Source organism: Corylus avellana, chromosome 5, assembly GCF_965113065.1.
Source record: "Corylus avellana chromosome 5, dhCorAvel1.hap1.2, whole genome shotgun sequence".
Taxonomy (NCBI): domain Eukaryota; kingdom Viridiplantae; phylum Streptophyta; class Magnoliopsida; order Fagales; family Betulaceae; genus Corylus; species Corylus avellana.
This window is the reverse complement of record NC_142494.1, coordinates 30,456,168-30,469,311: the sequence shown is the minus strand read 5'-3', so window position 1 is coordinate 30,469,311 and position 13,144 is coordinate 30,456,168. Positions and strand designations below refer to the sequence as shown.

Sequence of the window (13,144 nt, the reverse complement as noted above, 5' to 3'; positions counted from 1 at the left end):
AACAAAAAAAAACAAAACCCAACACACCACATTCAGGAAAGAAAGAAGCACATATATCTATTATTTTATGGTAGATTGCATTTTGTTGTACAGCATACAAATACATGCACCTATGCCAGTGTCATGAAAGAGAGAGAAGGCAAATATGAGAGAATGAATAGAAGCTAAAAAATAGGAAATCAAGAAAAAAGAAAAAAGAAAAAAAAAATTATGATTGGGACAAAAAATCATCACGAAATGTCCACTTCTCTTGCAACCAGTTGCGACTCTTGATCAGAACCGTGATAGCTTGTTTTCCTGAAAGAGTTGTGACTAAACATTCGTACGAAGGCACTCTTTGATCTAGTAATTGTTTTAGGTCCAGTGTCGTTCTTCTTGGCAAGATCTTCGGACATGGCTTTGACAAGATCTTCAAAACGACGCCGAAAAGTCGGATACCTTATGATAGATTTGGTGATCCCTTGCAGCCTTCATGATAAAATAATAAGAGGATAAATGAAGAAGAACTGAAAGGGAAATTCGGAAAATTCTACAAATATTTTCACTCTATTACCTTCGAGCTAATGCCTCAAGTTCAGCTCTTTTAAGTTCAGATTCAGGAGGCGAGCCGATACTTGAGTTTTTCAACCTCTCAGGATCACCACTCAACAAAACTAATTTGGAGAAATAGTCCTCTTCTGCCTCGGAAAGGTTCTCAGCTTTAATCTGGTCTTTGATGATCAGAAGTGGGTTAAAAAACCAATCGAAGAAGGTGTCTTTTGGTCTGTTTCTGCTAGTGATCTCAGTAACATTGTCAGCTACATCAATCAAGTAAGTACAAGAAGCATTTCATTACTTGCCATAAAGACTCTTGCTAATTAACTATAAGAAGAACAATACACCAGAAGTTTTCTTTAAGGACATGCTTAAAAGGAAAATTGCTTTGCTTACCTAACAATAGACCCGCAGAATCGGCTTTTGCAGAGCGCACAAGTGTCCAGACAAGGCTGTAAGCCGGTAATCCAATGTTAATAACTCTGCTACCCTTACTACACACTGCATCTTCCAAATCTTGAAGTGTTATTAGTCCTTCAGAAACCATTGTTTCACCGAGGCGTTGAGAATCCTTTAATAAGCTATCAAGTAGCTACATGAGTCACAAGCAAACATTTCATTCAGCACCTAAACCATGAGCTAAAAAAAACTTGGGCGCTTTTGAAAATCAGAACTGTTCAGTTAAGTCCAGATCATCAAACACATACAGATAGAGAACATAAATTTATTCCAGAGGGAAGCATTCCTTTAAGGTCAAATGCAATGTATACAAAATACCTCAAGTGGCTTCAACTCAACCATAGGGTTCTTCATTGACCCTGAGTGGGAGGGATGATTTCGGAAAGAGCTGCGCCTTGAGAAAGAAGCTGAATGAGAGCTTGTCCTTGACAATGCATCCTTCTTTCGGTAATGAGGCCTGTTAACACCAGAATAACATGTCAAAGTGCATGAACCCTATATCACAGCCATAAAGAATTAGAGTGCTGAACAAAACCTAGGAAAGATGGATCCTTCTGGCATGTCAAGAACATCATTGCTGTATTCATCATATATGGACAAGGATGCAACAATATAGCGAAGCCCCAACCAAAAGGAATCCTCCTGTAATCCAAAGACCAAAAAATATCAATACATATGTGTGGCCTGCAATCTGTGTAACAAGGACACCGCACAACAGGTTTCAGTATCTGGCATGATCTCAATGTCTCTGACATGAACATCCTTGGTGATTATAACATAGGTGAAATTGCTTGAAATAAATCATGACATGCACACTTGTTGTGAGACTACATTGACTAAATGCTACAAAATGGGACAACTTGCAATTTATTCTAACCTTAGGCTGAAACATTTATTAACAGTAATCGGTTGAAGAAAACAAAAGTCAACTATAGCAACAATCACTTTGAAGGCATTAGAACCACGTGGAAATGTAATTATTATCCTATTTAACATGGAATTTGACAATACAAATTTATTACTAAATGTTACTAAATTTTTTTTTTTTTTTTTTTTGAAAAGGCTGGAGGAGGAGGCCAATTGGAGCTATCCTACTTGGGTGTGACCATAGTAGTACCAACTTGCAGGGTGCCGCTCAGGAGGGGCCTAGACGGTGGGAACCACAGGCCCTCCCTCGAGACCGACCGAGCTATAGCTTAACACTGTCCTACCGGAGCATCAATGGGACTCAAGATGGCTAACAATAATAGGTTAAGGGATTCCCATTGCGAGAGTCGAACCCAGACCCTAGTGCATGCTCAACCTCATGGGGATTCCCTTGAAACCATTGAACTACCACCCTTGGTGATACTAAAAAAATCATTTAGTGTCATTCTTTAGTTGTCAATGTGATCTCATTTGAAACAAACATTTGAACAACAAATTAACTCAATTCAAAAGGCTGCTTACATATGCCCTTCCAGTAACAGAAAAAACACTTGACAGCAGCGATTTACAAACAAGCTTTGTTAACTATACGACTAAGAAGCAGCAGCAAAATTCATTGAGGTTTTACCTGATAAACAACCACACCTGCATAAGCACCAAGAAAGATACTGGCCACGATGGAGCCGAACATTGCCCCAACAACAGCCAATGGCCAGAGTAGGATAACAAGACCTGCAATAGGTACACATATTGTCTCCAAGAAAGGGCCTTCACGACCTATAAGGTCATGAAACAAACGGCGCCATCCCTTAAAGAGCATGTAAGGACTTTTGCACAGAGCAATGAGTGAGATTAATGGAAAATCAACAATTAAACCGAGAACTCCAGCTATAACTGCAGCAGGAAGATAAAGCAATCTGCAAGAGAGTTGACAAAAAAAAAACTCAATATGACAAATAAGTTCCTTATAGAAAGGACTAAACAAAGCTTAACTTCTGTGGTCGCAGGGAAAAGTACAAAAAATATGGAATGTAGAGGGTTTCTGCACTAATCAAGCTAGTCTTATACTAAGATGTCTAGTGAGAAAGAGAAAGAGAGGGAAAAACAATCCACCAAAGTACAAACACAAACACACAATGCACATAGATTTGTGTGCTTCCCTCTTCATCAATTCCACATGCGAGTGGTGTGTGTTAACAAGGATCAACTAACCAATGCCTTGGATAATTGACCTCTTGTGAATGGCAATTAATTTCACCTACAGAGTGAGCTTATAACTTCTCAAACTTGAACAGAGATCTTGATGTCCAGTCAAAACATCTCTGAATTCTGAAATGGATAGAAAACAAATTTTAACAAAAAAGCAAACTCTAGATATTAGGAGTCATTATTTCTCCATAAAGAAGCTTTCAAAGATAATATGCATGAAAAGACTTACAAGACCCATGGGCATAGCCAGGACAGGGCAAATGACTCCCCTTACCTTCCTCGCTCTCTCCTCTCATCTAACTCAAGGAACCCCCCCCCCCCCCCCCCCAGTGAAACCTGTTACATTAAATCTACTTTTTAAGACTAAAGAATCTATTTAAAAAATATATACTCATAATATACAGTGAACACAAAATAAGTCTTTTAAGTGTAAAACCGGATACACTATATCAGATATCAAAATTTCATTCTCAATATTTTATTTAAGCCCAATTTTTCAATTTCTTTTCCAAGATTGAAAAGATGGAGTTTGAATCAATAAATAAAAAATTTTAATTAAAAAAAAAAAAAAAAAAAAAAGGAATAAAGGAAAGTGTAACTATTCTCACACATCTGGTTACTCTGTCCATCACAAAATTATATATATTAGCAAATGTGAAGCATAAGAACTCCTTAAGAGCCAATGTTCATCATATAGGTTACGAGAACTATGATAGTTATGCCTAATTGGTCATCAGGAAGAACTTGTTTATAAAATGAGTCTCTCCTTTTAGCTAGGTGTTTTCTCTTGTATACTTATTGAATATCTGGGTGTGCCATTCGTTGTTAACGGTATCTCTATTATTTATCAAAAAAAAAAAAGCCTCTACTTTAGGGTACGTTGTTATTGGCATCAACATGGATAGAACAAAAAGCAGATGTAGAGAGCAGAAAGACATGGAAAACCTAATCTCATAATATTTCACATCTGGAGGCGCTTTTTGTTGGAGGTCATCCATATACGAAAAGTAGGAATGGTGACAAAAATCCAAAAAATCCCTGACAATATCAAAGCTCTTTTTAATAGTATCCAGTGTTCCATCCTGCAAATGTAGTAAAAGAGAAAGCTCTCTTATGAAAGGCAAAATGGGAAAGAAAAAAAATATAGAATGACAGAAATTGAATATCGAAGACATACATAAAAACAGTGGAATAGTTTATTAGTCTTTCCTTCTCCAACAGCATCAAAAGTAGCAAATATTGGTGAAAGAAAGCCATATGCTGCTCCGCTTATGATACTTCCGACAATACCAACCACTGGCCATAAAATCAAGAGCGAAGGTAGGACACATATGCAGAGAAGAAGCTTCAAAACTGGTCCTAATAGTTTAGCTCTGCCCATTAGAGAAAAAAAACAATATGAAAAGAGAGAAACCAAAATAGAAAAATAGCTCAGGCAATTACAGAAGGAAGGTGGAGGGTCAATGAAAGCACCTCAAAATGGAATAATATGTCCAGACACTATGCACTAACCAAAGACCCAATATAATAGCAGAATTTCCAGCTGTCACGATAAGGCATATCAACGGGCAGAAAAAGATACCTGAAACAAGAATTTGTAAAAAGTTTGAATGTGTTCAACAAAAGTAACACTCATCATTCAGACAATATATCTTGATTCACCAATCAATGCTATGTAAGCTACTTACTACATCAAGAATACCTATTCCATATGTCTACATTAAAATAACTAAAATAGCTGTTCTTATTTCTCAAAATGCAAAACTTGAAAAACATCCTCATTTTTCCTGAAGGTCTCAAGCACAAATGTTTGTTTTGCATATAACATGAATGAAAACTAGCATCTAACCTGGTGATATAAACATGAATCAGATGCCTAGTAAAGAAAATTCCATGGAAAAGAAATCAAACCAGACACGGACAACAGCCCATAAGGAGCAAATTATGATGAAATGAAAAGGAAATGAAACAGAGGAACCCCAAGAAGTAGCTTAACGACCAGATGAAGAGGGGAAACAGAAAGCACACTCCTGAAACTATCATTTCTGTCTATGAAATGTCAAACTATATCCTCGAAAACACTACAATACACAAAGCAAACGAAAGCAAAACTAAGTATAAAGCCCATAAGGAGCAAATTTTTTTTGATAAGTAAAGCCCATAAGGAGCAAATTATGATGAAATGAAAAGGAAATGAAACTAAGGAACCCCAAGAAGTGGCTTAACGACCAGATGAAGGGGGGAAACAGAAAGCACACTCCTGAAACTATCATTTCTGTCTATGAAATGTCAAACTTCATCCTCGAAAACACTTCAATACACAAAGCAAACGAAAGCAAAACTAAATATAAAAAATAAAAGGAACAAATTAGAAGATTAACTATACACGACACTGACAGTGTAGTACCAAATTTTCTGCAATAAAAATGTTAATTTAAGTAATTTTTTTCAAAATCATGTTTTTCCTGAATAACATAAAACCAAATACATATATAACTACACAATCAGTTTAAGTGAAGAGAGAGAATAAACCAGAAGAAGAAAAAAGCCAGAGAAAGGCCCAAAACAAGGAACAAATTGAAACTGACCTTTAATTATGCCCAGAAGCAGAAGCCCACTGAAGAAAGGTAGAAAGCAAATAAAGTTCCACAAAGAAGCCAAAACCCCCTGTGGAGGTTCCATCTCTCTCCTTATTCCTTACCTACCCAGATCTCCCTAATATCCCTACAACCCCATCCCAGAGTCGACTCCAATTCCGGCTTGCAACCACAAAAGACACCATTTTCCGCCGGCCAAGTGCCGGAAACAGCATGAAACCATAAACAACAAAACACCCGACAGACTAAAAGATAGTTTGCTGCATACCCACCACAGGAACTTGAACAAAAATCAGTGCTTTACTCTTCTTCTAGACAAAATGACTGAAACCCATAAACAACAGGTGGCCTTTGGCCTTGTCTTTTGAAAGACGTATCACTCGGGGTCTATCAATTGAACACAAGGTCGTTCTTAAAAAAAAAAATGGAACACAGACAACCGTTGTGACTTTCGAAGGCTCGAATCGGGAGGGATGGTGGGTAGAGCAGTTAGTATAAAAAAAATCAGAAGCAACAAATGCTTACTCAATTCCCTTTTTTAGTTTTCCTCGCCAAAAAAAAAAAAAAAATCTTCTGTATTTATTATTCTTTTGTGCTTATGCTAAGCAAAGCAAAATTGGTCCTGTTCCACTCCGTCACTTCGACGAGAAAACATATAATAAATTGCATAGAAATAAGCAAAAGTCACATAGAAATTTACCTGGTATTTCTAATATTCTATTGGGTTGGATAAAATTTTAAAGCTCAATCTTTTTTTTTTTTTTTTTTTTTTAAGGGTAAACACATCTTTTGTCTCATGGTTTACTACAAGCCTACTAAATTTTGGGTCCAACGGCCAATAATAGGCCTATAAAGATATTAATTAAATAGCAGGACTATTTAATTAATTAATAATCTTATATTACAATTAGAATAATATTATAATAAAGACTTCCTACTTATCTCTACAAGATGACTACTCAAGATTATTTTTACATGATAACTATTGAGTTCTATCTCAACTATGGACTCCCAATACAACTCAAATAAGAAGAGCTAGTTCAAACTTACTTCTACAACTCAAGCCTATAAATAGGCCCTTACACATCTACTAAAATAGATCTTAAATAATTTACTATTTTCTCATATTCTCTCTCAGGGCTCAATTAGTCCTTTTGAGCATATTGAATTATTGTTAGTCCATTTAAGTGTATTGAATTATTGTGCGCCGATATTTTTCTTAGAAACTTTTTAACTTTGGCATTGGAGTGTCTCTAGTTCCTTGGGAACTGACAATATTGCTTCTGAGGGATTTGAAGTGCTGGACGACGACGACGTATTGAAGACCTCGAAAAAAGCACATTTATTGTGTGGCCTGTGGCCACCTTTTTTATTTTTTATTTTTTATCAATAAAAAAAAATATTTTTTATAAAAGTCCAAAACAAAAGACGAAAAAAGTATTTAAAACTTTTTTTATTTTTTTTTGGTTAAGTCAATATTTCCACGCCAATGAAAATAATGATAATTATCGCATGGGAGCAGCAAAACACAACGACGTGATTGGTTCCAATTTTGGCACAACACAAGTAACTTTCATTTGTGGTGTTTTTCAGTAAACGTCCATGATACATTGATGATATCATTGAAAGGAAAGCCGTGGGGGTTAGAAACATGGCTACGGAAGGTATTTTCTTGGTCTAGAATTAGAAGCAAACAAAAAAGCCTGTCAGCATCATAACAAGAGATGCTGCTGCTGTTGCTGTTGTCTCTGCAATTCCCAACCATCTCTGGAGTGTACGGCAAGTTACAAGTCAAGAAAAACTGTAAAAATGATTCTGAAAAATGTGATTGGAAGAATCTGAAACAGTTCCAACAAGTTAAGAATCTGAAAAATGTGATTGCAATGATCTTTGCTGCATATTGTAAAAGGAGTTTGAAGAGGAGTAGATGTTGCTGAATATCCTGTTCGAGCATGTAAACCCCATATACAAGAACCTTTTACAATTACATGACTGATTTGCAAGACACAGGCAAATCGTAGGTATCCCAATACATCTTAAAAATACAAATTATTTTTCATAAAAAGGGCTCATTTAGTACAACTTTTTAGGTGATTCTTTTTGCCTTTTAGGTTTTAATGTTAATATGAATGTGAAAGCAAACAACTGTGAAAATGAAGGAAACCCATGTAATCATAATTCATTTTAAATACCAGCTCAGAAGTACAGCTGATACCAAAATCAGGCCACCACAACTTGTAGTTGTCGGCAAGCAATGCCTCGTCAAACATATCTATATTTAAAGTGTGGGTTACACCAACATCAACATGCTTTGATAAATCCATATTCTTTTTTTAGCAGACACCCTGCTTCTAAAATATCAATTTTTCTTTCAACCACTACTTATGTCTGTTGTCATTACTGATGTGTTAAAACAGAAAGAAAGAGAAATATTACATATGTCGTTGTTGCTGCTGCACCAATTTTTTTAAAATTTATCATTTAAACTTGAACATAATCCAACCCATGATATGATAGGTACCCAAGGTTAGGTAGTGACGTAAGATGGGATTTGAGAGCTCCTTTCAGATAGGAGAGACCACAATAACTCATTTCGGGTAGGAGAGACCACAATTGAATCCAATTAGGAAACAAACCACAAACAAGCTTTTGCTTAATAATTCTTTTTAAAAAAAAATAAAAATAAACTACAACTACTATCCCTTATTTATAAGATAAGAAATCCAAGTAAAAGAATGACTAGAAAGACTAATTAATAAAGGACTCCAACATAAACTAGGACTTGGAATATAGACTCCTTATTGTACCAGTGGACCTTTCTCCTTGTCCTGGAAGAACATGTAGACAAGTCCCTTGCTTCTCAACCCTCAATTGCCATGTGAGACCTACTGGCATTGGTTCTCCATCATGATAGGTCACACGTGCTATTAGCTTTCCATATCTGAATATGTTTATTGGCTACTCGTGTGTTAAAAAAAATCCAATAAGAGACACAAACTCGTCTGTTTTTAAGCAGCAAACAACATAGGGAGTCGGTTGAAAGTTAACCCCATAGCCTAATGTACAAAAATATGAAGGAACAAAAAAAATTTGCCTATTACATAGGGAGTCGGTTGATAGTCACAAGTCACTCATGGGTTTCCTTCTGTTTGTGAAATGTAAGCCTCCTTTCTGTCAAATGGTTTACTTCTCCTGGGAACGTCTGCCAAGTTACAGAATTCTGTCAGACTTTTTCTGATTTGCAGTCTTTTCTTCTTATCTGGAGGCCGAGGCCCTAAACCACTTAAATCAAGAGTTGCTTCATACACCTGAGAGGATTGTAGGACTGCATCATAAGCCTTTGAAGAGAGGTTAAGGCCCTCATTCTGAGCCCTTAAATATAAATTGTAGGCAATCCTTGGTTTACCATCCTTTGCAAGAGCCTCAATCAGCATTTCATAGCTAATCTCATTTGGGGAGATGTTCTGAACTTTCATGCGATGAAACCATTCATATGCAACTGCACTGCTCATTCCCTTGCGTGCACAGCCACTGATTACTGCATTGTATGTCACAACTGTTGGTTCTATACCTGCTGAAACCATTTCCTTAAGGATGGCATCAACCAAATTAAACTTCCCTTGTCCAGTGAAAACTGAAGCCATAATTGTGTAGGCATACAAGTTTGGTTCAACACCCACCTTGATCATATGCTCCCACACCTGGCGGGCCTCGTCGTAGAGTTTATTCTTCTCCAGTGCACTAAGCAAGGCTCCATAGGAGATTATTGTAGGTTTTTCACCTTGTTCAACCATCCTCCTGAATATCTGCACTGCAGCAGAAGTTTCTGAAGCCTTGGAACAGGCAATAAGAACTGCATTCCATGCCCTACTTCCAGGTTTAAGGCCTTTATCTTCCATCTTGTTGAGCAGCCTAACACCCCATCTCCAAATACCTCTCCTCTTAGCTGCACTGAGAAGAATATTAAAGTGAGAAACTATAAGCTCGTATGACATGTTATTTGGTTTTGGTCCCTTGTCTAATAATTCCTCATAGATCTCCAAAGCCGCCCACCACTTCTTAGCCTTTCCCATCAACCAAATTGCGTGGTTACAGACAGATAGGCTAATTTCAGAATGCCGATCTCTTATTCTAGAATACAATTCCTTCACCACAATGTAATGATCTTCACGGGTACAAGCCCACAAAAGACGCTCATGTTCTTCCTTACCCAATGGAACCCCAGCATTATCCATATCTGTGAGAAGTTTCAACACATTGGTGCTCAAGTTCTCGGCATTCACAAGCCATCGCCGCATCACTTGGTAGCAAACACGAATTGTAAACTTCTCAAGCTTAACAAATTCATTTTCCCAATCTTCATTGGAATCTTTCCTTATGTCACCTTTATGATACTTTTCTCTGAACTCAATAAATAACCTTAGAGCTCCATGTCCATCTTCCATTTTTCGATAAGCCAACAATGTCGTAGAATACGAAACTGGAGAAGGGGTCAAGCCCTTTTTCTGGATCTCTTCAAGAATATTAAGGGCCTCAGTAGCCCGCCCTTGCTCCAAGTAGATTGCCATTAAAGCGTTGTAAGTTACAACATTAGGAAGGACCCCTTCCTGAGCCATATCATTCAAGACCTTATCCATTTCTCCAAACTCTTGGGACTGTTTTACTGCACCCAATAGACTATTATATATGAAAAGATTTGGGCCAATCAAACCATTAGTTTGAAGCTTCTTTTTCTTGAGCCACTCAACAACAGCCATTGCGGAGTTCATTCTCTTGTCTCTGCCAAAACCTCTAATCATGGATGAGTATACTTGAAGGGGCAACTCACCCTTGTCCTTAAGAACCTCTTCCACATCATCTGCAGTTCTCGCAAATCTTAAGCTCCATGCTAGTGAACGAACATCAACCTGTGTACTCTTCTCTTCCCCACTTTCTGGATCACCATCTCCTCTTTTATCATTATCATCACTATCATCTGCTTCACCCAATCTCTCAGTTTCCCCTGACACCGCATTAACTAAATCCGATCCTTCTCTAAGAAACTCATTCCCGATTGGTTGTTGCTCCAATGCCCACGCCAACGCAACCAATGCACCAAAAGGACTTTTCTTTGGCATACAAAAGAGAGCAACTTTAAGTTTAGAGCACATACATCCCAAATCCAATTTTGAGCTCCCACAGCAACTCCCACGCCTAACAACTCTTACATCATTTGAAAGCAATAATCTACTATGACAAACAGGACCACTTATCCTTTTCCTTATCCTTCTAGATCCAATTCTACAGGAAGAACCTAGTTCAAAGCCCAATTGAGGTACCACCCAAAGGTCACCCTTTGATGGCAAAGTGTTTAAAGCTTGCATTTTCTATACAATTTACGAATCAAGACAAAAACCCATGACTGAAAATCCCATTATAAATAAGAAGACATAGCATTTTCTCTCATAACCTTTTTTTTTTTTCTGGTAAAGTTTCCTACTTTAAAAGAGAAGAAACAAGAAGTATAGCAAGTGATGCTCGGTTACTTTAATTGAGTTGGGGTTAATGGGTTCTCACCTTGAAGATTGAAGCGGCAGAGAAAAAGACGCAATTTTTGGGTTTGCTTGTCAGAATTGAGTGGATTTCTGAAGTGGGTTTTGTCACTCTTCTGGCATTCTCACTCTTTTAGTGGTGCTGCGGTCCCCTCCCAACCATTCATTCAACTGCAGAATGAGCGGTCAAGCGAACATCCGCGGTTGGATTTTAATAAATAATACGTAATTTACTATCACAAAATCAGAGTGTATAACATTTATTATTTATTTGTAAGTATAAATAAATTTAAACAAGAAAAATATCTTACCAGTATTTCCTTTTATCATCCAAAATCAATTATTGCAAATGAGTAGTGATTAACTGAAGACCGACGTACTTAAACAGTTTATATATTATTTATTATTTATTTTTTATTGTTTAAATAATATTTTGTAATATATGTACACTGACGTGTATATAAAAATATATAGAGCTCAATCCGGGTCAACCAATAAGTTCTATTGACAATTTTGTGAAAAAAAGAAAGAAAGAAAAATCATCAATTCAATCAGCTCTTATCAGTCATTTTATACCCAATATAATTAAAAAAATAAATCATACCAAATTCCAATAAAGTTTCTCAAAATTGTGTTTAAATTAAGAAATTCTTCTAATTCAATCAATTAATAAATTTTTAATAAAATTAACAAATTATTTGAGAACTACGTGCTCAAAGAACATGTCAATTTAATATTTTGAGTTAGAATTCTGATAATAATAAAAAGCTTTATCCAATTCCAACCAATTCACAAATTGTTTTTAATTATTAATTGGGTACAGTTCCAAGTTGCCGTACAGGAAAAAGAAAAAAGAAAAAACTATACGTATAAGTGTATAACGGTATAAGGCTTGAAGATGAGACGTCGTCGTAGTAGTATCAAGCTGGGGCCAAGCTTGACTCGTTGGTTTGGGTTGGGCCTAGACTACGAACTGAGGTTGTAGGTGGATGCAATTGGGCCTGCTAATAGAAACTTAGTACTTAGTAGGTATATGCTCCGTTTGTTTTGACCTAAAATGTTTTTCGTTGAAAACTATTTTCAGTTGAAAATATTTTTTTGAAAAATAATTTCGTGAAAAACATTTTACGGTGTTTGGCGCGTACAGAAAATCGCAATTTTATATAACCGAGTCCCTTAGAGGTGTCATAACCAAGTCCCGTCAGGACCTGACCAAGACCAACCCGAGACCCACCTAGAACTCTCCTAGGACACATTGAGATCCCACTCGACCAGCACCCCGCCCAAGACTCGACTAGGACTTGTTCAAGGCCCCGCTAGGACCCTCTTGAAACCAAGACCTGTCCAAGATATCTGCCCTACAAAATCCCGGTCGAGCGGGGCCTCGGCATATTTTTTATCCTATACAATATGGAACGGAATATCGAAGCTGAAATCTACAGCAAGCAAATCTCAAAGGACAATTCTATAAATTTGAATTTAATTTCATGACTCAGACGGGACTTACAATCTCTCCCTCTCAGCAGCCCCATGTCCAAGAAGCCGCCACTATGATCCCCCACCCATTGCCGTCCTCTCTCTCTCTCTCAAGAAGCAAAAACCGCTGTCCCTCTGCATTGCCACCGTAGAGGATGCTCTCAAAGGTTTCCCCTTTTCCCATTCATTTTCTGTTTTATTTTTGTAATTCTGGTAAGATTTTGATATGAGCATTTTGTCTAATTAAGATGTATCGAATTTCTCACATTCCTCCGAAGAATTTAGGCTTGTTTGGTCTTATTTGAGGCTTTTTTGTTTTTCATTTTTTTGATGGTCTGATAAGTGCCTTGTATAGATGCCCAAAACTCCAGTCACTTGTTTAAAGGTATAGTACCCCTCATTAATATGAAT

At 37.0% G+C, this 13,144-nt stretch overlaps 2 protein-coding genes across 2 annotated transcripts; both read right to left on the bottom strand.

Annotated features, from left to right (window-relative positions):
• Positions 1–40: 40 nt before the first annotated feature.
• LOC132180463 (putative membrane protein At3g27390) lies at positions 41–6,256 on the bottom strand. The gene is made up of 10 exons (XM_059593296.2): positions 5,718–6,256; positions 4,603–4,711; positions 4,307–4,502; positions 4,075–4,211; positions 2,549–2,837; positions 1,529–1,635; positions 1,312–1,450; positions 931–1,126; positions 554–797; positions 41–468 (listed from the first exon to the last, which is right to left on the bottom strand). Exons 1-10 carry the CDS (start codon positions 5,809–5,811, stop codon positions 231–233), a joined length of 1,749 nt encoding a protein of 582 aa, XP_059449279.2. The 5' UTR covers positions 5,812–6,256; the 3' UTR covers positions 41–230.
• A 2,142-nt stretch (positions 6,257–8,398) lies between these two features.
• On the bottom strand, positions 8,399–11,455 carry LOC132182932 (Pentatricopeptide repeat (PPR-like) superfamily protein). Its single transcript, XM_059596299.2, has one exon. It carries the CDS (start codon positions 11,087–11,089, stop codon positions 8,858–8,860), a length of 2,232 nt encoding a protein of 743 aa, XP_059452282.1. The 5' UTR covers positions 11,090–11,455; the 3' UTR covers positions 8,399–8,857.
• Between the last annotated feature and the right edge of the window lie 1,689 nt (positions 11,456–13,144).